The sequence below is a fragment of the Mesoplodon mirus genome, assembly GCF_964341445.2.
Source record: "Mesoplodon mirus genome assembly, chromosome: 12".
Lineage (NCBI taxonomy): Eukaryota > Metazoa > Chordata > Mammalia > Artiodactyla > Ziphiidae > Mesoplodon > Mesoplodon mirus.
The window spans coordinates 11,579,278-11,601,095 of NC_138988.1; the positions used below are offsets into that span (position 1 = coordinate 11,579,278).

At 46.9% G+C, this 21,818-nt stretch overlaps 1 protein-coding gene across 1 annotated transcript in view; it reads right to left on the reverse strand.

Moving 5' to 3' along the window:
- Positions 1-21,818, reverse strand: part of ITPR1 (inositol 1,4,5-trisphosphate receptor type 1) — a 329,901-nt gene that overhangs the window by 43,927 nt on the left and 264,156 nt on the right. Inside the window, exons 44-50 of the mRNA XM_082638311.1 lie at positions 20,089-20,289; positions 18,473-18,583; positions 16,148-16,243; positions 13,259-13,381; positions 12,174-12,278; positions 9,062-9,254; positions 4,262-4,384 (exon numbers count right to left, since the gene is read on the reverse strand). Of these exons, the coding sequence (XP_082494437.1) occupies positions 4,262-4,384; positions 9,062-9,254; positions 12,174-12,278; positions 13,259-13,381; positions 16,148-16,243; positions 18,473-18,583; positions 20,089-20,289 (952 nt within the window). The remainder of the gene's footprint in view (positions 1-4,261; positions 4,385-9,061; positions 9,255-12,173; positions 12,279-13,258; positions 13,382-16,147; positions 16,244-18,472; positions 18,584-20,088; positions 20,290-21,818) is intronic.

Sequence of the window (21,818 nt, forward strand, 5' to 3'; positions counted from 1 at the left end):
AAGAGGCAGAAGCTTCTCAGAATTCAGGAAGGAGTGCATATTGGGGCCTAGGTGTCCCTTGCTGTGCATTTAACAATTGTGAGATATTGTATTAAGCCATTTACGCTGATTATCATTTATTTAACCCTCTTGATCACCCTATGAGGTTGCTGTTATCATCTCCATTTTACCCCAGAGGAAACGGAATCTTGGGCTAAGTATCTTGCCTAAGGTGATACAGCATATACCAGGAGTATATACGCCCCTGGAGGAATGGTCCTTAACGATCATTAAAAAAAAAAAATCCATCCGTTTTAAAGTGCACATTTTGATGACTTCTGGCAGTGTGTATAGTCATAGGACCTCATGTAACTGCCAACACAATAAAAATATAAACAACTTCATCACCCTAAGAGGTTTCCTTGTGCCCTTTGCAACTGATGCCTTCCCCCATCTCCAATGCCAGGCAAATATGGACCTGCTTTCTACCACTGCAGCTTTGCATTTTCCAGAATTTCATGAAATGAGAAAAATAGCCATATTTGTAGGTAGTCTTTTTAATTCTTTCACTTAACAAAATTTTTAAGATCCATTCAGGTTACTGTGTATATTAATAGTTTGTTCTTTCTATTGCTGAATAGTATTCTGTAATATGAATATACCACCATTGATTTATCCACTTAACAATTAATGGATATTTGGGCTGTTTCCAGTTTGGAGTTGCTACAAATAATGCTACTGGAAACAACCAAGTACAAATCTTGGGGTGGGTGTATGTTCTCACTTCTCTTGGACAAAAACATGGAAGTAGATTTTGGGATCCTAAGTACATGCTTAACTTTAGACGACCTAACCATACTGTTTTCCAAACTGATGGTACCATTTTCCCTTCCCATCAGTAATATATGGGAGTTCCACTTGCTCCACATCATCACCAATACTTGGTATGGTCAGTTTTTCTAATTTTAACCATTCTAGTAGGTTTCTAGTAATAGGTCATGGTGGTTTTCATTTGCATTTCTCTAATAACTACTGATGCTGAATATCTTTTTATGTGCTTCTTGGCCATTCATATGTCTTTTTTGTGTGAAGTAACTGATCAAATCTTCTGCCCACTGTTTTAATTAGGAAATCTTTTTATTGTTGAGTTGTAAGAGTTCTTTATATATTCTGGATATAAGCCTTTTGTCTGATGTATGATTTGTAAGTATTTTCTCCCAGCCTGTGGCTTGCCTTTCATTTTCTTAAGCACTTGATTATCATCTTAAACTGCTCTTAAGAGCTCAGTGTAATAAATGTGACCAGTACAACACATGTACTCAAATCCTGAAGGGGACAATATAAAAACCTGCTGTCTTCCCACTATAAAAACAGAGGTGAAAATTAATGCTAGATTCCAAATAAACAATTATAGAAAGACTTCTTTGAGACAACTGGAGAAACATGAATATGGACAGGCTATGACATGATTTACTGTTAGTTTTGTTAGATATGATAATGGTATGGTGATTATACACATTTTAAAATATTCTTAGAAGTTAGAGATGCACAGTGAAATATCTATGGGCAAAATGACAAGATGTCTAGACTTCTTTAAAATCTTGCAGAAAATACAGTAGGAGTATAAATGAAACAAAACTGGCAAAATGTTGGTAATTGTTAAAGCTGGGCTTATGGGTATATGGCAGCTTATTATACTGTTCTTTCTACTTGTCTATATATTTGAAATTTTCAACAGTAAGAAAGTTTAAAAAGTAGTACTTTATGTGCTTTAGTCATCATGCCATGTTTACAAATTCAGTATGAAATCTGAAGATGCCCAATTTTCATGCTTTTCAAAGACGCTGTGACTCATCAGTTCTGATAAAGGGGGAAAATGATACTTCTAAAAAGGAGCTTTTAAGGCCACAGTGTCCTTGGCAGCCACAAGCCTTGGAAGTCACAGAGCCACATCGGCACACATAGCAAGGTAATTACACACCTGAAAGAGGGACATTTTGGAAATCCTGGTTTCAGGATTCAATGAGCAGAAATATTGCTCTCAAAGAAATACTTTCAGGTAACCAATCAGATTTTGTTTCTAGACCGGGCTAACACAACCCTCCTCTTGAAGATGGTCAACAGTGAGTACAGAAGATGCCCCTGACACATCTTCCAAAAGAAAAAAATAAATCCCTCTGAGTGAGTGGATGTGTTTGAGGTGATCTCAGTCACTGCATAATGGAAAGGGCTTCCTTAGGTTGGATCAACCTTGTTCTCTCCAAGGACATCTAATTACATTTTCTGTTGAGTCTATCTGCATGAAGTTCTAAAGCCAATGCTGCCAAAACAGAAAGCCAGGGTTGATGCCACCTTGAGTGCCACCACTGTAAAGTTGGAAGGACCTTTAAGAATCACTGCATCCAGTAGTTCTTGAACTTGGATGGGCAAGAAACAGGATGCTCCAGAGATCCTGACTAGGTCAGCAACTATCTTCTCCTGACCTCTACAGGAATTTCCAAATCCACACATAGGTTTCACAACTACTGGTTCAATTTAAGCACCTCTTAACAGAGAGGATAAGGAGAACTAATTGAAATGGCTCGCCCAGAGTCACGTGGCAGGTTGAGTGGCAGAGCCAGGCCTAGACACGAAGTCTGGACTTTGTAAATCTAGCTGTTCCACTGGATGAGGCTTATCATTGAAGAGGAGAGAGGTGTCAATGAACTGGCCCCAGCACTGGCCTCAAAACTGCCACAAGTGACCAGCGAAGAAAATGGCCAAGATATATTAAAAAAATCAATTTTAAATATTTTTAAGGAAGTGGAGGGTAAAATGAAAACACATCCAAAGTAACAGTTGAAGAATCTGCTATGAGGTGCACAACAGCTCCCCAGAGGTGAAGAGAGGCCTGGGCTCCGTCCCCTCCACCTAAGACCTTGGTTGACCACTTTGCGCTCTGACCTCTGCTGACTGGCAGCCTGATGAAGGCAGACGTCCCACAGGGGGAGCACCCAGCAGCCCTGTGGACCTGCCCAACTTTTCAGCCAAGGACACTTATGATTCCTGATATTGCATTTTAAAGGAAAATGCCCCTTGGGCTTGTGTTTAAGTACGGCTTTGGCGGGGAGAAACATCACTTAAATGGAGCCTTCAACATAGCTTCAGGCCAAACAGAAAAGCTAACGCCTCAAATGGGTAAGTTAGACACATCACAGAACATACGACCAGTTTCAAATCTGACCTTAAATTTACTTCTATTACGTTTATGACGTCTGCATTATTAAATCCAGAGCTGAGCCTGGAATTTACCTCTGCACTGTTCCTGGTTTTTTTTTGTTGTTTTTTGGTCTTACTTTTGGGCTCTTCATCCCATTATGTTTCACACAAGGTGGCTCCTGGCAGGTTGTGACATACATATGGGAGGTGATCTGCCAAAAAGCTCTGATGAGAAATTGAGCTGAAAAGTAGGCCTCCCAGGAGGCTGTAGCAGGTGTCAGAAAAGTAGGCCATAGATGTTTAATAGAAGAGGAGCTTCCGCCAACCCCCAGAACCCCACACACATAAATGTCTCCAGAGAGCTGTTACGCAAACCGGGAGCCCCAAACAGAAAAATGCCCCTCCTGAACGGCTTGCCTTTTCTCAGCAAAATGTGCAGAATGTGCATACAGGTGACTGGAAGGAGACAGTGGTGGGGGAAATCCATCAAGACCATGGACAGCACGTTTCATTATGTGAATAATGGCATGTAGCTCTTAATAGACTAAACAGCAAGGATGTGCAGTCTGCAGTCACTCAAGTCCTGCTTCACCCTACCTCTTGTCAAAAAAAAAAAAAATTCCAGAGATTTCTTACCAATTCTTTAGCCTGAAATCAATTTCACAAGTATGGCATGGGAAAAAAACATCTACTGGATTGAGCATCAAAATATCTATGTGCTAGGGTTAGCTCGGTCGCTAACTGGCTGTGTGACTTTGGCTAAATCTCTCAGCTTCTCTGGCAAACAGTTTCCCAACATATAAAACAAGGAGGCTGACTAAGATGAACTCTTACGGTTTTAATACTGTATATAGCTTCCTCTCTTTCTTTCCTGGTAAATAAATACGGACATACGATTTATATTATTTCAAGTTAGATTTAAAAATAAACCCATGGTAAAAGCTACACTCTCATTCGGTCTGAAAATGGGTAACTGGGATCCCATCACTTGCACCAGTACTTCCAGGGGTCACGTTTAAGATGCAAGTCACAGCCTTCCTGCTGCTTCTGGAATTTTCCTGGAAATTAAAGATATGGGTGGTACCTCCTCGGACTCCTTTAAATGGGTAGAAAAAGGCCACAAGCAGATTCATCAGGACAGCCAGGTTGAATGAAATGCTGCTCCAGAAAGACATGTTGCGGGCACACCAATACAGAACGGGCTGGGCTGTGGAAGCAAGGAAAGAGCCCCGTGAGGTGCAAGACTGCAAAAGTCAGAACACTGGGAACCCACATGGCCCTCCCGCTCCACCCCTACAAGTCCACTTTTGTTCCCAGTTTTTACCCCAACAGTAAAAACGATCGTTTGTTTTGAAGGTGATTCATAGGCTCAGAACGACACCAGATTGGTTTGTTTCTGTTTAGAGGACTTACTGGAACAGAAGATGTATTGGGGGCTACGAAGGAGAAGAAAGGGGAAACGTTGGAGCATCTAAAAACCCTGCGTGCCCCTGTCAACACCATCAGTTATGGAATCTTGGGGGTTATCCAGGGTTCATGCGCCGAGTCCTCAGTTGCCCCTGGGGTGCTGGGACTGAAGGAGATGCCTGAGGAGACCCGAAAATTCAATGAGACTTTGAGAAGTGGGGGGCGCTGGTTGTGGGGGCGGGACACACAGCATTCAGAGTTGGCCCAGCTGGGCCCCAGGCTAGGAACAACGTTACCTCTTCCACACTCTTCCCTTGCTCGAAATTCTTCACCAACTCACTGGTGACTAAAAGCAAGATAATGATCCCTTTCCCAACACCAGGTCATCTGCCATGTTCCTGAAGTCTGGGGATCATTCTTGGCGGGGCGGGCAGAGGAACTGGGAGTGGGACTTCTGCCTGGACGGTCAGCAGTGGAGCTCCCATTTGCAAAGGCTACAGTAGAGAAAGGATGTGGAACCAAAGCCCTCACAAAGGGCGAGAGACCCTTGAGGCAGTGCTGCCATCTTAATCCATTGTTACCGACAGTTGATACCACACTGGCTGCAGCTCAGCAGGAGGAGAACAGGCCGGTGACCACACTGTGTGCACTGGCGCTTCCTTTTCCTCTGAACTCTTCAGTGGTGCCTTACACTTAGGATGATGCTCAAAAACAGGTATGGCAGGAATAATTCCCATCTCCACGCCAGAGGCAAAGTTTCCAAAAGACAGTCTCATTCAACATTATCCCCCTCCAAAGAAAAGTGTGGAGTATGTGAAAATGGATCTCTAGCGTGTTATTTCTCTTTCCCAATGAAGTCATCATTTAACTTTAGGACAGGGACAAATCCAATGACTCGAACGATGCCTATAGCAGTAGCCAAGCCTCTGGAAGCTTCTATCCAAAATAAAGTCATGGCATAATTAAACAGAGCCCTGGATATTTTAATAACTCCTCATCTCATGTTTGCACTTGGTAAGACATCATGTTTCCAAACTGTAGAGTTTTAGAGCTATAAGCATCATCTAGTTTAAAAGATCTCATTTTATAGATGAGGGAAACTGAGGCCCAGCAGAGGATAGAAGGCAGGGAGATCTCATTCCCCAGCTCAGAGTCCCGCTGGGCTCAGTGACAGGGACAAAGTGAAGTGGCTCAGGTCACCTTTCAGTGGAGGAGCCGACCAGGAATCAGTCCCACTTATAGTTAATGAATGACTTTTTCATAAGTTAATTGCCAAAGCAAGTTTAAGATGAGAAATCACCCGTTCTGTAGACAATGGCTAGTGGTGTTTCTTCTGAAGCCCATTTCTGATCTGAATATGAAAACTCCAGAGAGCACAGAAGAGACACATGGCAAGGATGGCAAAGGGCTGAAAACCGTTGAAGCTGAGTGATGGTTTCACCGGAATTTACAAAATCCTCCCCACATCAGTGTATGTATAACAGGCTCATGAGAAGTTAAAGACAAAAAGGCAGGAAATGGCAGGGCTCAGTGATGGGTAAGACAGAATTCTCTTCAGAGGAGTCCTCAGTACTAAGTGTGAGAGTAGCTGCTGTATGACGGTCTTCAACTATGGCAGACAGTTCACAAATCTTACTTTTATAAGGCTAACATTGTACTTAAGTTGTGGTATCACTCTGAATACGAACAAACATTCTGTCCTTCAAGTCAACTGGGTATCTACGCAGGTGCAAGAAGACAGGGTACCATGATCCCAGATGGGCAGGGCAATTTAAATAACTGCACCTGGGGCATCTCTTGGTAACCCTCTTCCCTAGTTTGTTTGTTTGTTTTTAAGGAACTGGGGCTTGCGTGAGGACTTCGACCCCATGTGCATATAGCAAGAGAATTTCCCACTCTACTCTGGTGAGTGTAATAAACCATGAGGGTAAACGCCACGTAATATCACATAACAAAGTGTCAGCATGTGCAATTCTGCCTCAATTTCCTTTCACTATCTTCTAGTTTTCTTAGCCCAGAGTTTTCTCGTCACTGGGGCCAGGATCTTCAGGTGAAGATGTCAGACAGGCACAGTGGACAGAGGATGTGAACGCACAGAATGGGTGTGTGCATGTGTGTGCGTGTGTGTGTGTGTGTGTGTATGTGTGTGTTTTGAGGAGAGCAGGGAAGAGGGTTTCAAGAGAGCCCAGGACCTGAGTATCTTAATACTTGCAGAAGAAAAGATGAAGCAATCTGAGTCTCAGACAGACTTTACTGTGTATCTGAGCCCTAGCTACAGATTCTCCAAAGCGCAGATGATTCTCTGTGATACTTTCAGGAAAAGGAAGAGGAGCTTCATGAATAAGCCACAGAAATCTTTTCTGCAGATTTATTAGAAGAGAAATAAGCTACATAGAGAAGAAAATATATTTCATTTCATTGCACCTCTGAGTACATCTCTCCCCTTCCTAAATATGCAAATCATGTTTAATTCCGTTATTACTTTCAATTTTTCTCTTACCACAGAAAGCTATGAAGCCAATTAAAATCTCTCAGTTGACAGCCATAGCTGTGTTTAAGCTTCACTGAGACAAAAACTGTTTTTGAAACAAAGACAGACTTAGTAAGAGAAGGTATTAGCTACAATGCAACATAAATCTTGGAATGATGAGGTGGCCATTCTGCAATCAATCAAACAATCAGGTAGTCTTAATTCCCCACTTTACAGGTGAGGGCCTAGAAGAAGTTAAGTCATCTGCCCAGAGCCACAGAGTCAGGGGGTGGCAGAAGGCGCATGGAATTCAGATCTCCCACCTCTTGGGGCTGAGGTCTTCCTATTATGCCAGGCTGACGACAACATCTCAGGGATGACCAGGTATCTCACCTCATCATAAAAGGTGAAAAACCTTTCTTTCAGTTCATAAGCCCCACTGGACAGCCTATTTTATATACCTATTTGATAACACAATTCTGAGAGAATGAATATATCTGACCAGTCTTAGTACTTACTAGACCCATACATTGGTAAGGGTGAAATCACCATTTTAATAACTATTTTGGAGGTTTGGATACACGAATTCAGGATCATCCCCTAAAGCTGGAATTATGGACTATTTCAGTGAGGAGCAAAATCAACAAATAAGAGGAACTTCCCTTCTATTTAATGGAATAGCTGAAAACACAAGAGTACACGACGGATGGGGTCTATGTCTACCTTTCTGGGTATCTCTTTTATCCTACTGCCCAAGCATGCTGCTGTGTAGACATTCAACACTACTGCAATGCTTGAGCTGGAGGAGCTTAGATCAAACCCACAGAAGCTACGAGGACACACAGAGAGTGGGGCAACTTGTCCCCTAGGTCTTCTGAGGGCCACACCAAGGAGGACACGCATGCTGTTCTGCTAAAGGTGGTCCAGGCACCAAGCATGGGGCTGGGTGAGGAATGGGTCGGCTCAGCAAAACATATGATAATGCTTTAAAGTGCCGGACGATGAGATGCCCCTTAGAGGTCAGGGAAGATGGAGTGGGAGTGAGGTGAGAACAGCGCCCCCTGGCCAGCCTGCTTGCACAAGCCCCTCGGACACCAACCGAATCTGGGGAGGCAGGGAGCAAAGCAGTGCAGTGGAAGCAGTAGAGGAGGCTGGTCTGTGCCAGCCCAGGCTGGTAGGGGCGGAAGAGGACAAAAGCGTCCAGAAACTGACCTCTAGCCCAGCTTCCCCTCACCGCAGCAGGAGCCCCCAGTGATCACAACTGCAGCTGGAATCCAGGGTTTCAAATAAAAATCCTGGCTCCTGACTAACAGACAGGAATAAAGCACCATCCTCTCTACGTTGGTCCTAACAGTTGGCGCCTAGCGTACTGTCGGTACCGCAGGATCACGTTAAAACCCTAATGAAAACCGGGCGTGGAGAAGCCCTCCGGGACAGCCCTATAAAAGTATTTTAGATGAGTAATTGCAGCCCGCCTGGCTGGGCTCCGCCACGGGACTCACTGGTGACCAATGACGCATCTCAAACGGTAAATGATTCCATTGCCTATAAAAAGACACTAGGGTCTAAAATCCGAGCTACCCCATAAAAGGGGGAAGACCGGCATCTTCCGAGCAGGTGGGCTAGTAAATGAGCAGTCAAGTGGGCTGAATCTCCGGCTCAAATGCACCATCCTGTGAGCGCCAGGCCCGCCTGTTCTCCGCTCCTTTTATTTTCTACATCAAGATACCAAGAAAGCGCATGCCCAGTTCTCCCTGGAGCTCTGCAAGCAGATCAGATCAAAGGCGGCAGGAAGCAAGCCCTTCCAGGGGAGGCGCCTCCCTAAGGCTGGAGCACGCTTATCAGCTCCACAGGTGCCCAGTGTTCTTGGTGCCCAGAAGGGGACAGAATCCTAAATCGCACCAGCTCTGCTCCCACTTGGAGGTCCACGTACCCACCGTCAAGCCCTGCTGTGTGAGACCCCAGAACCGAGTGTCTCTGGAGCTTCCGGAGGCGCTGCTGACCCACCTCGCAGCTTCTTTTGCCAATTCATCTCATTGAAGAGGTCCTCGGATCGCAGGAAGAAATCGTTGATCTTGCTGCCTTGCTCATCCCTCTCTGTAGTGTAGTATATTCGTAGCTTTGACTCCGTGGTTAGGAATTCACATATACTGGGCACGGGGAAAACAATCTGTTCCATAGTTCGGTCTAATCTGACAATCTAGGGGGAAAAAATGGACGAGGTTCAGTAGTCATCATCTTCAAAAACCAACACAAAACTAAGGATCTTTGCACTGGCCACGGGCCCAGTGTTGAAGATCCAGCACAACACAGACTTGATCCAGTCTTCTGTGATTTTGTAGCTCCCAGACTGGGCTGTATCTCTTAGAGCTATAAGAAAACAGTTTTGGTAAGTCTGTTAAAGTATTTTTCTAACCTCAGACCCATTATTTTGACTAGCGACTAAGTTTTATGTGGAACAATTTAAAGCGTGTTTTGTGTACATATTCAGATGAGGCTCTGGGCTGGGGATATCCAGTAGAACTTTCTGTAACGATGGAATGGTTCTGTATCTGCGGGCCTGCCCCATCCAAAAGGAGAGTCACTAGTCACACGTGGCCACTGAGAACTAGCACGTGTGGCTAGTACAACCGAGGGACTGAGTTTAATACTTAATTTTAATGTAACTAGCCAAACATGGCCAGTGGCTATCCTACTGCAGCGCTAGGCTGTGGTGCAAACCTCACCTAATAGCCTTCCTCAGGTTGCAAAGTTGCGTTATTTTTCCTAGATAGGAACTCTACAAGGGGATCACTGGTTTATGCAGTTGCAGTGACCTCCTACCTCTGACTTGTCACGGCATCTAACATGTGCAATGCATGAACCAATATGCCCATTTAACACTGGTATAGTAGAACTCACTGTTCTTTAAACTAGCTTTGTTGGGTCCTGGGGTGGATACCTCACAGATTTTCCCCGGGCCCTTCCTAGATAGGTTCAATCCCCAGAGAGAGTTGTCTGGTCGAGATTGTTCAAATTTTTCAACACTACATTGTCATAGTCCTGGGGGGCAGAGATTTCCAAAGGGGTACGTGCTGCAGTATCATAGGGACATGGCCTCCATTTACCCTTCCTCCCCAGAGGCTGGACAAGTCAGGTGAGGTCCAGGGCTCACGCCCTCTACAAGAAGATCTGGTTCTCTCTCTCCCAACACCGTTCCCAGCGCAGCAAGAGAGGTGACTCAGGTCAAGCTGTAGTGGGAAACTCTCAGAAACGAGACAGGTTCCCACAGTCCTGCCTCCATACATTCTGGGAGACGTCATCTTGAGACCAACAGCTTCCGAAGTGAGTTGGAGATCAGGTTATGGAAGCTTCCTTACCATACTAATTGTGGTTCATAAGCCAACCTCATTTAACTGGAATTGTAGTGCGGGGGTTGGTACCACGGGTGCACACACAGTCTGAAGTCTCCCACTGTCCAGAGCCGCCCTGCTTGACACCGTCAAGTGGGCTCTGGATCAGCCCCCCCTTACACGGCAGGAGCATGATCTCAGAAGTGTGTCTGGGCTCAGGAGGCAACAGAGGAGGACACAGGAGGCCTCCTGGCAAGAACTGACTCCCAGACTCCAGGGCTACCCGGCCCGAGTGACCAGAGTGAAGGCACAAGGGGTCTGCAAGAGCCCCAGGGAGTGACAGCGCTCTCCGCCTTGCATAGGTAATTCCCTGGGAGGCTGGAAGGCACGGGCAGCTGCCCAGGAACAGGATTTAAGAGCTCGGGACACCCTGGCTGGCCATTTCTCTCTGTCCTTTAAGATTGATCCATGCCTCTTTATTTCAGTAAACTTACAGTCAGGAATCAGAACTCAGCCGCTCTGCCACCTCTAACGGGGTGGATGACCTTGTTCACACCTCTTAATCTGATCAAGCATCAGTCTGCTCCCCGGTGAGCCAAGGAGCTCGGGATGATCTCCAAGGCTCCTTCTCCTCCGACATTCCACACCGCAAACACCTGAAGCTCATCTTCTAAGGGCTCCAGAGGACAAACTTCCGGTCATCAACAATAAGTCAAGACTATGTGCTTACACACACTGTCATGATCAACTCATCAGTGAAATGACACATTTTATTAGGACAGCCCAGAGACCCGAGACCGCGGGTGAGAATATACTCTTACAAGACTCCATCCTGAACATTTCACACGGCCCAAAGGAGTCTGTGAGTCCTTCAAAATCTTTGCCCCGACACTGATACTGAATCTGTGCATTTCCTCACTAGCCAAACAAGACAGACACACCATCGCTGACTGCCCACAGCCTGCACCCATAGGTCTGTGCTCTCTCGACTGCCAGGAGACAAGGCAGGTGACATAAAAAGCGCCCACAGGCTCGGGGGTCAGTGCCAGACTTGGGTGAAAATTCCAGCTCTGACAGGGATAACTGGACAGATGACACAACCTCTCTGAGTCCTATTTCAGAGTGTTCCCAGCTGCGAAATGGAGAGGATTCTGTTTCTTCTGTGTGTTTTCTCTAAGGCAGACCTGGTCGTATCACTCCTCAGTGTACAACTCTCCAGTGATTCCGCACTGCTCTGAGGGTCAAGTCCAGACTTCCTCTGAGGATGGCGGACACGGTCCTGCAGGCTCTGGGCTGCCCGTCTTCCCTCTCTGATCTGCTCTCCCTCTACCTCCCTACATCCTACCTCCTTACCTTCACCTCCCACCTCAGGGCCTCCCCGTGTCTGCCAAGCTCCTGCCTCCCGGCTCTGCCTGTTCATTCCCATCCTTCTGAAGGTCTGTGCTTAGATACCACTCTTCAGAACAGGCCTCTCTGATCACCACAGTCCACAGCAGGTCCCTCCGGGGGACCGTCTCGTGATGCCTTCTTTGTCCTCCCGGCCCTGTCAGGATGCATGGCGCGTCTCCTTGTGTGGACTCACCTGCCTTCTCGCCAGGCCTTACGCAGGCCTCGGGACCGGCTTGGCCATCACTGGCTGTTACCACTGAGCACAGGCCCTGGTGCACTGTAGCTTCCCACGACCTGTTTACTGTTCCGACCAATGACTGCATGCCAACCCCAGCCCAGGGCACCCACACCGGAGGCCCTCGACGCAGGCCCGGGCCCCGAGTTTACCCTGCCTTTACCTCTATCTGGGCCGTGTGCTTGGCGTAAAACTCCAGAGCTTCGTCTCCCTCCACCTGGCCACCAGGTTTCAGCATGGTCTGAAGTTCTTTGTTGTGCCGAGCCAACTAGAACACAAATACAGAAAACAGGGGAGTCATGTCTCTCTGCAACAGGAACACACAGCTCCTTTCCAGCTCTGGGTATAAAAGACGCATAGTAACGAGCAGCAAGCTGGGGGGCAAAGGGGGCGAGGGCACCTCTCCTCCCCATCAAGGGGCATGCTGCACGGCAACTATTCTGAGCTCTGGCAGAGCAGCGTGGAAAGCGCATGCCCACTCGAGGTCCCGCTTTGCCCTGATTCCTTTAGCCAGGCAGGAGGGAGATGGGGTTTATCCATCCAGCCCCACGGAGCCTGCAATCGGAATGTCCCGAGACCTCTCAGGGGCTAAATGCCAGGAATGGAGGAGATAAGGGGCAGGGACCTATCAACCTCTGGCCCAATCCCATCCCTGTTTTCTACCAAACTCCTCTACCTAAGAGAGGTGAAAGGGACAGGAAGTGCCAGCCTGCAGCAGAGTTCCCGGCTGCCCACACACATCAGCCTCCAGAAAGAGGAAGTGTCTGCAAAAGCCCAGCCACTTGGGAAGAGAGTTACGAAACAGGGCCTTTTGGTGCCAGGGTAGGAAGTATTACTACATCCCCCAAAATGCAAACAAAAAGAAGTCATCATGACAAGTTCCCAAAGATTGCCAAGTGCGATCGGTCAGGCAGCTGACGTTTATTTCTTTAGATGGTTAAGACGGACTCATCAATATTTATAAAAACACTAAGACTCCTTTCAACTGTCTTGAGACACAGTCATGATCTATCCAAGTGTCACTGCTCAGTGCGAACGCTTTTAAGAAACGTGGAGTTTCCAAGGACATGACCCTACGGGAATGGGCAATGGAAGCATCCTGGACCTCGGGACATTTGGTCAGGTGGCTGGCAGTACCCGTGACCACGAACCCAAACAAGCTCAGGCTAAAACCTTAAAGGAAAAGTAAGTTTAAGGGCACACAGCATGGAATCCTGGCCAGCAGGTGGGCGTGGGGAGGGGTGGCACCTGATGAGCTAAGATGTAGATGTTGTGTCCCACATTCCTGGGGGAAGCAGCTCCGTCCTCGCCATTCTCTCCATCCTCGAATTCCACTTCGCCTTGCATGTAGGCTTTCTTGATCACTTCCACCTGCAAGAAGAGCCAGGGAACAGAGTTCCTGCTTCAAGGAAGACCCACGGAGGACTGGCCACGACAGCATGCATACTCCCAGTCTCCCCTCCTGGGGCAGACACTGCTCATAGCCTCAGTAGGCTCGGCCAGCAGGCGTGGACACAGCCTCAGAATGCTTCTCAACATGATCGCAGGCAGTTACCACCAATCAGCCTTCAATGAAATGAGAGAGGAACCCATTCGCTCTCGCTAGGCCATGAGACATTCTGTGGCCGGTCCATGCCCTTCTACTTTAGAACGGGACAGTGGCTAAAAAAAACCCCAAAAAGCCTCCAAACAATGCTATGATACAAACAAAGGCTAGAAGCCACATTGTCCCTTTCTCTCCGTTTCATTCTGCCAACTCTCCCCATCCCCTACCTTTGCCATTTCAGGAAAAACTAAAAAGGAAAGCATTTGCCTTTAGGAATAGCTGATGAAACTATTTTCTGACTCCAAATGTTTCCCTGTCTCCCACAGCCTACTCCATGTGAAGAAAATACCACTAACAGGTGACATCTACCAGCACTTTCTATGTGCCAAGCACTGTGCTTAGTATCTTCATTCTTTCAGAAACTTTAATGCTCATAAACATTTTATGAGATGTCAAAGATTCCTCCTGATTATGGATGAGGAAGCAGACCCAGAGAGGAAGGAGGCGTGCTGAAATTCACACGGCCAGTGAGCTGAGCTTTGCCCCTGACTGTCTCACGCCGAGAGCACGCTTCCCAGGGCGTTTCGGTGCCGGCCTTCCTGCTCCCAGCCACTGGCCTCATTTCCCCAGGAACACGGCTGGCTCTGCTCATTTCTCAGTCCCTCCCTGGTGCCCAGCACAACGCCCTGGACAAAGCAGGGCCCGGCCAATATTTATCAAATGAACCTATCATTCAAGATTTAATCATTCAACGATTAAGAATACAATGCGTTCAACCCTTAAGTTGTACTAAAAATTAATCATTTTCTTTGATGACTCAGAAGGCATTTCTGCCTCCTGCATCGCCTCGAGGCCATTACTATGAATTATTTCTTGTTATCCAAGACCAAGCACGGCAGGGGGACGCACATTTCTGTACTGACGTCCGGTCAGGCCCTAGAAATAATTTTGGAGGCAAGACCCTCGCTCTCTGAGCTTGTCTTCCCTTTGCTTCTCCAAAACCAAACTGAACAGACAACATGTTGCGCGGGACGTGGGCGCCTGAACGCACACATATATGCATGCACACACACGCGTGCACACACAAATGTACACACGTGTTCCAGACACGTAAGCGTCTTCGCTCTGCGCATGCTCAGAACCGTGTTTGCTCCCGGAAGCCTTCGACTCTTCTCCGAGATTCGGGAATGAAGCTAATCAACCACAAGGGGGCGACTCGGGAGTTAGTGGCACCTAGAGCCCGGGGTGCTGCCAGGTCCCCCACCCAAGATGGGGCGTGCTCTGGATTGATGGGAACTGGAGCGGGGTCTCTGCTAAGTCATCCTGTCCCTACTCAGGAGCGACAGATCCCAGCCTCCCCCAACCCCAGTTACATAAGCCATTACGTAAACTCGGAAAGGACTTCCATCTCAGGCTGAGAACTCACTCCTGACCTCAGAGATCAAAGAGCTGGGCTTGCTGTGAACTTTATTTAAAGGAACACATAAAGGGACTTCAGCCTGGCCCCAAGTGCACACTGGGTCACCGGGGGGCAGGAAAGTTTTAGTGCCCTCATTTAGGTCTGTCAGTTACAGTTCATCTGCGTGGGAAAAAGTCCAAATAGAGAGTTCCGTCCTCAGCTCGGTTCAGCGTCTGAGAGCTGCCGTCTCACAGTTTGCAGCACAGACTCCCAGCCTGGAAGTCACAGCCAATTGTGAATCTCACCCCCCAAATACAAACAAGATTGTGTTTTCTTTTATAAAAAACGCAAAACATCAGTGGGCTTCCCTAGTGGCACAGTGGTTGAGAGTCCGCCTGCCGATGCAGGGGACACGGGTTCCTGCCCCGGTCCGGGAAGATCCCACATGCCGCGGAGCGGCTGGGCCCGTGAGCCATGGCCGCTGAGCCTGCGCGTCCGGAGCCTGTGCTCCGCAACGGGAGAGGCCACAACAGTGAGAGGCCCGCGTACCGCAAAACAAACAAACAAACAAATAAAAAAAACCCCCAAAACATCAGCACCCCACAAAACACCCTTCTGTTGCCCAGCCTATGGGCACCAAGAAGAGATGTGAATTCTTGAGCCCTGGAAGAAGACACGGTACAAAGCGGCAGTGAATGAAGAGTAAGAGGAGACCATGCATTCTCGAAGGGTTTACTGTGTGTGTGGGTACTGTGCACAGGGCCTGGTGGGAATCATCTGTCTTGTCTCCTAAGCAACCCTCTGGACTAGCTGATACCATCATCTCCCTTTTAGGGAAGAGGGAAGTGCAGCTCAGGGAGTTCAAGGGCCTCCCAAGGGGACCCAGCAAAGGGCAGAGCAACGGACGTGAATTCCAGTCTGCCGGGCTCCCAGACCTGTCCCGGTGCCACCTCCCCCAAGGGAAATAGGCCAGGGAGGCTTCCATGCGTGTTTGTGCTGAAGGCAGAGGACACTTACTCCACGCAGGGCTCACTTCCCTGCCCTAGGCAGGGGCCCGAACCAAACGTTCTCTCGGCACTTCTGATCGTTGGCATCGTAAAGAAAGCTCGAGGAGGCAGATGCCCTGCTCGGCCACAAGTGAAGCTCTGATGTGGGGCAGTGCCACGGCCAGAGGCTCAGCCGTCCGACTCACCAGTTCCTTGGGCCTCATGTTATAGAGGATCCTCTCGGCATTTTCACTGTCGTGCCTGCTCTCCATGATGGCCAGGAGCAACTTGGATGCGTTGTTCTAATTGGAGACACAAAGGGAGGAAGAAATGAAGAGGAGCTACTGGGGGCAGCTGGCCTGAACCATGGGTGACCAGCTGCTGCGTCCTGGCTGAAGACACCCTGCCCCACGGCAGCGCATGGGTCAAGAGCATCACCAGACTGAGAATGTGCCACTTGACACCCCAAAAACATGTCTGCAGAAACTGACTGGGGTCAAAGAGGCCCCTCTTGGTTTGGGCACAGTTTCCCCCTTATGTCACTTGGTCCAAGTCCTAGCGGACATTTAAACATGGGTTCTGTGGGCACACTGGGACCCTCATGATGACGGTGGTTAGGAAGCACCTGATACATAGACCCACGATGCCTCCGGGGGGAGGGGAGTGGTTATAAACACTGTGATTCAGCCTTGCAGGTCAGAGAAGGCAGGCAATTCAGGTAATTCCCGCCCTGTCCTAAAACAGTGCTATCAGCTATCAGCTCTCATGACCAGTACTATTACCATGACATACAGCGACGCCAGTTAACAAAAGTGACCCAGCGGAGCACCATACTCATGCCAAACCATAATTTCCCATTATATCCAAAGTTTTCATGTGCCCACACCCTGTACTTCTTGACTTGAGCTCATTTTAGGCCCCAGGCCTATGATAATCCATATGCTTCTTCATGTATAGGACTCGAGAGTTGTTGTTTTGGTGAGAGGGGGCAGTATTTTTTTTTCTCCCCAAGCACAGATCACAGCAGTTCCATCGGGTTGTTGTGCTATCCAAAGGTGGCTTTTCACAGGGCAGAAATTTCTATAATAAGCTTCAGGTTCCCGGATTAGTGGTTCAAAAAGCCACTGAAATGCTGATTAGGAATGCATGGAATTCTCAGTTTATTTCAGGCTCTCATCATATATATTCTGATAAATGGTAGCCAGGGATGTGAGCTTGAATGATGTTCAAGTCACTTCTATAACATGATTTGTCAAAGGAGTTAAAAATAGTGCCCGCCCCCCAAATCCACTTAAACCATACACCCAAACCATCTATTAGTTTGGACACTCATTTTGAAATACTAAAATAAAATAAAAGTAACTGTGCAATTCCTGTGGGCTTCTGTGTTACCACCTTCCCTAATGACCTTTCTGTCCTCCGGCACCACTGAGGCCATAAATACAGGTCGGCTTTTCAGCTAAACCCTGTAGGTCCAGGCTCTCCTGTGACAGTGATAAAGTGCCCAGTGCTGCAAACAGGGGCAAGATGGAGGGCAGATCTCAACCTGCCCCAACATGGGAACAGGTGAAAATGAAATGTGCTCAGTAAGGCCAACATTTCGAAATATACTTTAGACACCAGGATGGAGCTGCAAGTCTGATTCTCAGGACTGAAACTTTAGACTGAGAATCTTTGGAAGCCCTAAGATAAGTGAGGGGCTTTTTGTTCATTTGCTTTTACTTTTTAATGTTATTTTAAATGAATTTTCTTGGTACACTCAAGAAATCAACATCAGGACTAGTGATCAGCTTCTCGAACATCCCAGAGGCTGGCTTGTAAACCCAGCAGCTTAATCACCTTGAAGTCACTGCTTCAAGGTGCTTAAGCTTCGTCACCCCATAAAACTATTTTGGTATCAGAGGGAGTCAGCATGTCAAGGGTGCTTCTACATCAGTCATCTGTCAGCCACTGTTTGTACACGATGCAAAGAAACTCATCAGAGGCCCAGAGGCACGATTCTGGACAGTTTAACTCTCCTTATTTTAACCCAACATTTATGAACCACCCTTCTGCTAAATCAACCACAGAACAGAAAAAGGTGTTGCCGGATAATACAAAAGTTCAACTTTTTTTGGGTCCTAGATAGTTTTTAGCTGTACTATTCTTCAGTGGGCCCTATCTCCTCAATGGGGGAAAGATGAGAGACCACAGAGGGAATGGAGTTTCCATTCTTTCTCCGTCTGCGGCTTTCAGAATCAAGGCTGCTAGTTCTTGGATGCTGTTCGCATTTGTTTCTCAGCTTTGAGTGATGACTTCTCATTCCATGTGACCTGCGAGTTGAAAAGCTGGTATCCTGTCCCAAGACCTTATCTGGAAGGGAAAGACTGAAGTTCTGCCTTTTACTCAGAACTTGCAGCGTGGATCATTCATTTACTTTAAAAGAACTGTCTTTAGTATTTGGTTGCGTGGCAGTGACCACGTCGTGTGCACAGGCGATACACGGAAGGGTTTCCAGATGCTACTGTCTTTTGCTTTCAGTTCCTACTTGCCTTCAGTTCGAGTACAAGGTCCATCCTCTTCTTTCCCAGAGGGTTGATGTCATTGAGGATCAGGGCTGTGATGATGTCAATGCCATTGGATTCATGGGTGGCTATGCAGTTCTGAGGAAAGAGACACATGCAGACATTACACAAACGCTGGTCACAGATCAGACGTCACAGGCCAACAGGCTCAACTGCTATTTCAGCACAATGTTTGCCAGTCCCAGAAATGTCTCTGGGGGGAGCAGCAAATTTTCCGTGAGAAAGTGGTAAAAATAAAAGACAGATGAAAGTCTCTAGTTTCAGAATTAACAGTAAACAGTAGGAAAGTCCCCACACACTGTAACTGATAAATTGGCCGTGTCTAATCCAAACAGTGCGGTGGGCTTTTGTTCTTAAGGGAAAATATGGTGTGTGACTGATTCTGGGTCCTGAGCGCTGTTTTCCCCTTCAGAGGTGTGCAGCATTCTCTCTACATCACTCGGTTTTTGTACTGCACACTTTTGCTTAAGGCTTAAGTTTGGAAAGCAAGTTTTAATTCACGTAATATCAGAATTAATCACCTTCCCCCAGGTAAGATCCCCATTTGCAGCAGAATTCACCCCAGTATGCTCCCTTGAACAGGCCTCTGTTTGGCAGAAAGGCCATCTTGAGGTTATAAAGAAATTCACTTAGATAAAGCCTCTCCCCCAAAACCTGTTGTAATTTTTTTCTTCCTTTTCACTTTAACTCAAACTCTCCCATTGGTCCCATCAGGAAGCCTGGAGACGAAAGTGGATCTAACAAAATGCTAGCCTCGGAGTCATGGACAACTAAGATCAGATTTTTTAACATACGGCAAGTGGTCCCTCTCGTAAGCCGTTCTTCTCCTCTGAGTGAAGGTTCTGGCCTTGTTTCCCAAGTAACACAGCATGTCATACCTTTCCTGGCCACTGGGTTTATAATGGGCTATTTAAGCACTGGCCTACCCCCTCCAGCCAGGATACAGCTATAATTTGAGCTAAAAATCATACTCATTCTAGCATCAGTGCAAAACCGCACAAAATCTGCAAGATGTCAGGGATAAGCAATGACTCTACTCGAGAAACCCTTGGGTTCCACTCCCAAAATATACTTCTCGAGAAGCGTTAAGTCAAGACTAACGGAGTCCTTCTCTCCTCTGAACGTCTGTGGTGTTCAAGTCTCAATCATACGTTTTCTCATGTTATTTTCAAGTTGTCTCATATACAGCAAGGTTTTTCTCTCTAGTTAGGTTTAAACCTCCTTCCATGAAGTAGCCCCTTTTTGAGCCTTTCCTAATATTTGAAATAGAGCCCAGTCTCCTGGTCATATTCATTTAACTCCAACTTTAATATGTATCCCTAGTCAACTTCGAGTTGGGCCGTTCAAACCAAACCAAGCTGGGCATGATCGCCCCGACAGCCCCTCGAGTGCCTGTGATTCGGTCACATCCTGAAACATGAGAATGCTCGGTTGCTCCTTCCTCACTGCTTGGAAAAGGCCTCCAGTTCTACTGAATCCCTAGGTCCCTAGGTAGATGCTGTATGACTTCTGAACTAGTCCCTATCAACAGCGTTTCAAAATGATAAACTTTTTTTTCCACCCCGAAATGCAAATGGATTTACCTGGTTCTCATGGCAAGGTCCTTGACAGTATTCGGTCAGACTTTCCAGGGTTTGGTTGATGAGGGCCACATTCTTTTCGTTGATATAGAGTCCGAGAAGACCAAGACCCCCCGTGGTACTTCCACAAATACAGTCCAGAAACTGCAGTGTCTCACATACCAAATTGTAGTTGGTCTTGTTATTTTGGCAACGAAGGAAGTTCTGCAGTTGGGCAGTCCCCAGGTTGGGGGAACAAAGGCAAAGAGAAGAGGGAAAAGGTCACTCATTCTGCCCTTTTGATGGTATGTAATTGGTTGGGGCCTGGGATTGACCAGCAATTATGCAGAGAGATGCAGTGTTGGGTAGAACAGAAGAGTCACTCAGCCCCCATGACGGTCAACCGTGGACATGGTCCATGGCAATGGCTGCAGACACTGTGGCCTGTTCTCCGAGGTGCTCTTGTATGGGATGCAGGGGAGGAGAGCTCCTCTCTGACAGCCCAGTTCAGACGCCAGTAGCTTTTTTAAGTTCTCATTTCTTTCTTTTCCGCCCCAGCCCACCTCCCCACCCATCACATGTTAAGTTCAGAGCCTTCTGACGTTTCCAAGGACAGTAGTTGATGTTTAAAAGATGATGCTGTGGTCTGGATGCTGAATGCCCAGAACCTAACACTGAGGATAATTCATCACAGAATGAAGTGTTACAGGCTGGGCTTAAGCCCACTGCCATGGTGGGACCCTGGCTTATCTTGTTTGGCCACTTCCGTTATTAAAGGAAGGAACAAAAGTGAGTAAATGTGTGTGTGCTTGTGTGCACGTGCCCGAGTATGTATCCTCCAGGTAAACTTGCAAAGCTAACAAGAGACATAACAGCAGATGATTTCTCAACAAAGTCAAGCAAGCCACATGCAACCACCTCATAACTCACAGTCTGCTCTGAGGCAGAGGAGTTGGTTTTCGTTTTTTGTTTTCGTCATAGACTCCAGTGATCTCTTCTTAAAAAGAAGGGAAGATTAACCACAGATATTCTTTTGGGCATAGTTATAAGAGTTACACATGTTTACTGTAGAAAACTGTAGAAAATTGCATCTTTTTAAAGTAAAAAGATATAATCAAAAGATAAAACGAATGTTAACTTTTGACCTGGTAATTCCACTTCTATCACTATTCACAACGTACATACTGGATGTTTGCTACAGCACTGTTTGAGATAGAGGAGAACTGGAAACAAGCTAAACGCCCATCAGTTGGGAAGTAAACAAATGATAGTGTATCAACATCATTTAATATCACAAGTTGGAAACACTGAGGTAGGTCCATACGTGTCAATATGGAAAGAGCTCTAGGACATACTGTTAAGTTAAAAGAACAAAAAGGCAAATAGCAGATGAATATGTATCCAACGCTTCCATCCAAATATACAGGAAAAGGACAGGAAGGATACAGTCCAAACCAACAGCAGTTCTCTCTGGGTAGAGAAGTGGGAATGGGTACAGGGACTGTTTTCTTAAACCAAACACTTATTTTCATTTAAACCTTCATAGAATATATTCATGTATTCCTTGTGCAGTTAAAACATCCATAAATGCCCAGATTAAAAGCTGGTAATCAAGTTTATGCTCGACTCATCCTCTAAACAATCCCCCCCATCACCCCCACCCCAAGTTAACCTCAGGCCCTTCTGCTCAAGCCTTCCTGACTAGTCTAGAAATTGCACAGTCATTCAGGTCCAGGTGGGAGGTGGAGAAGGAC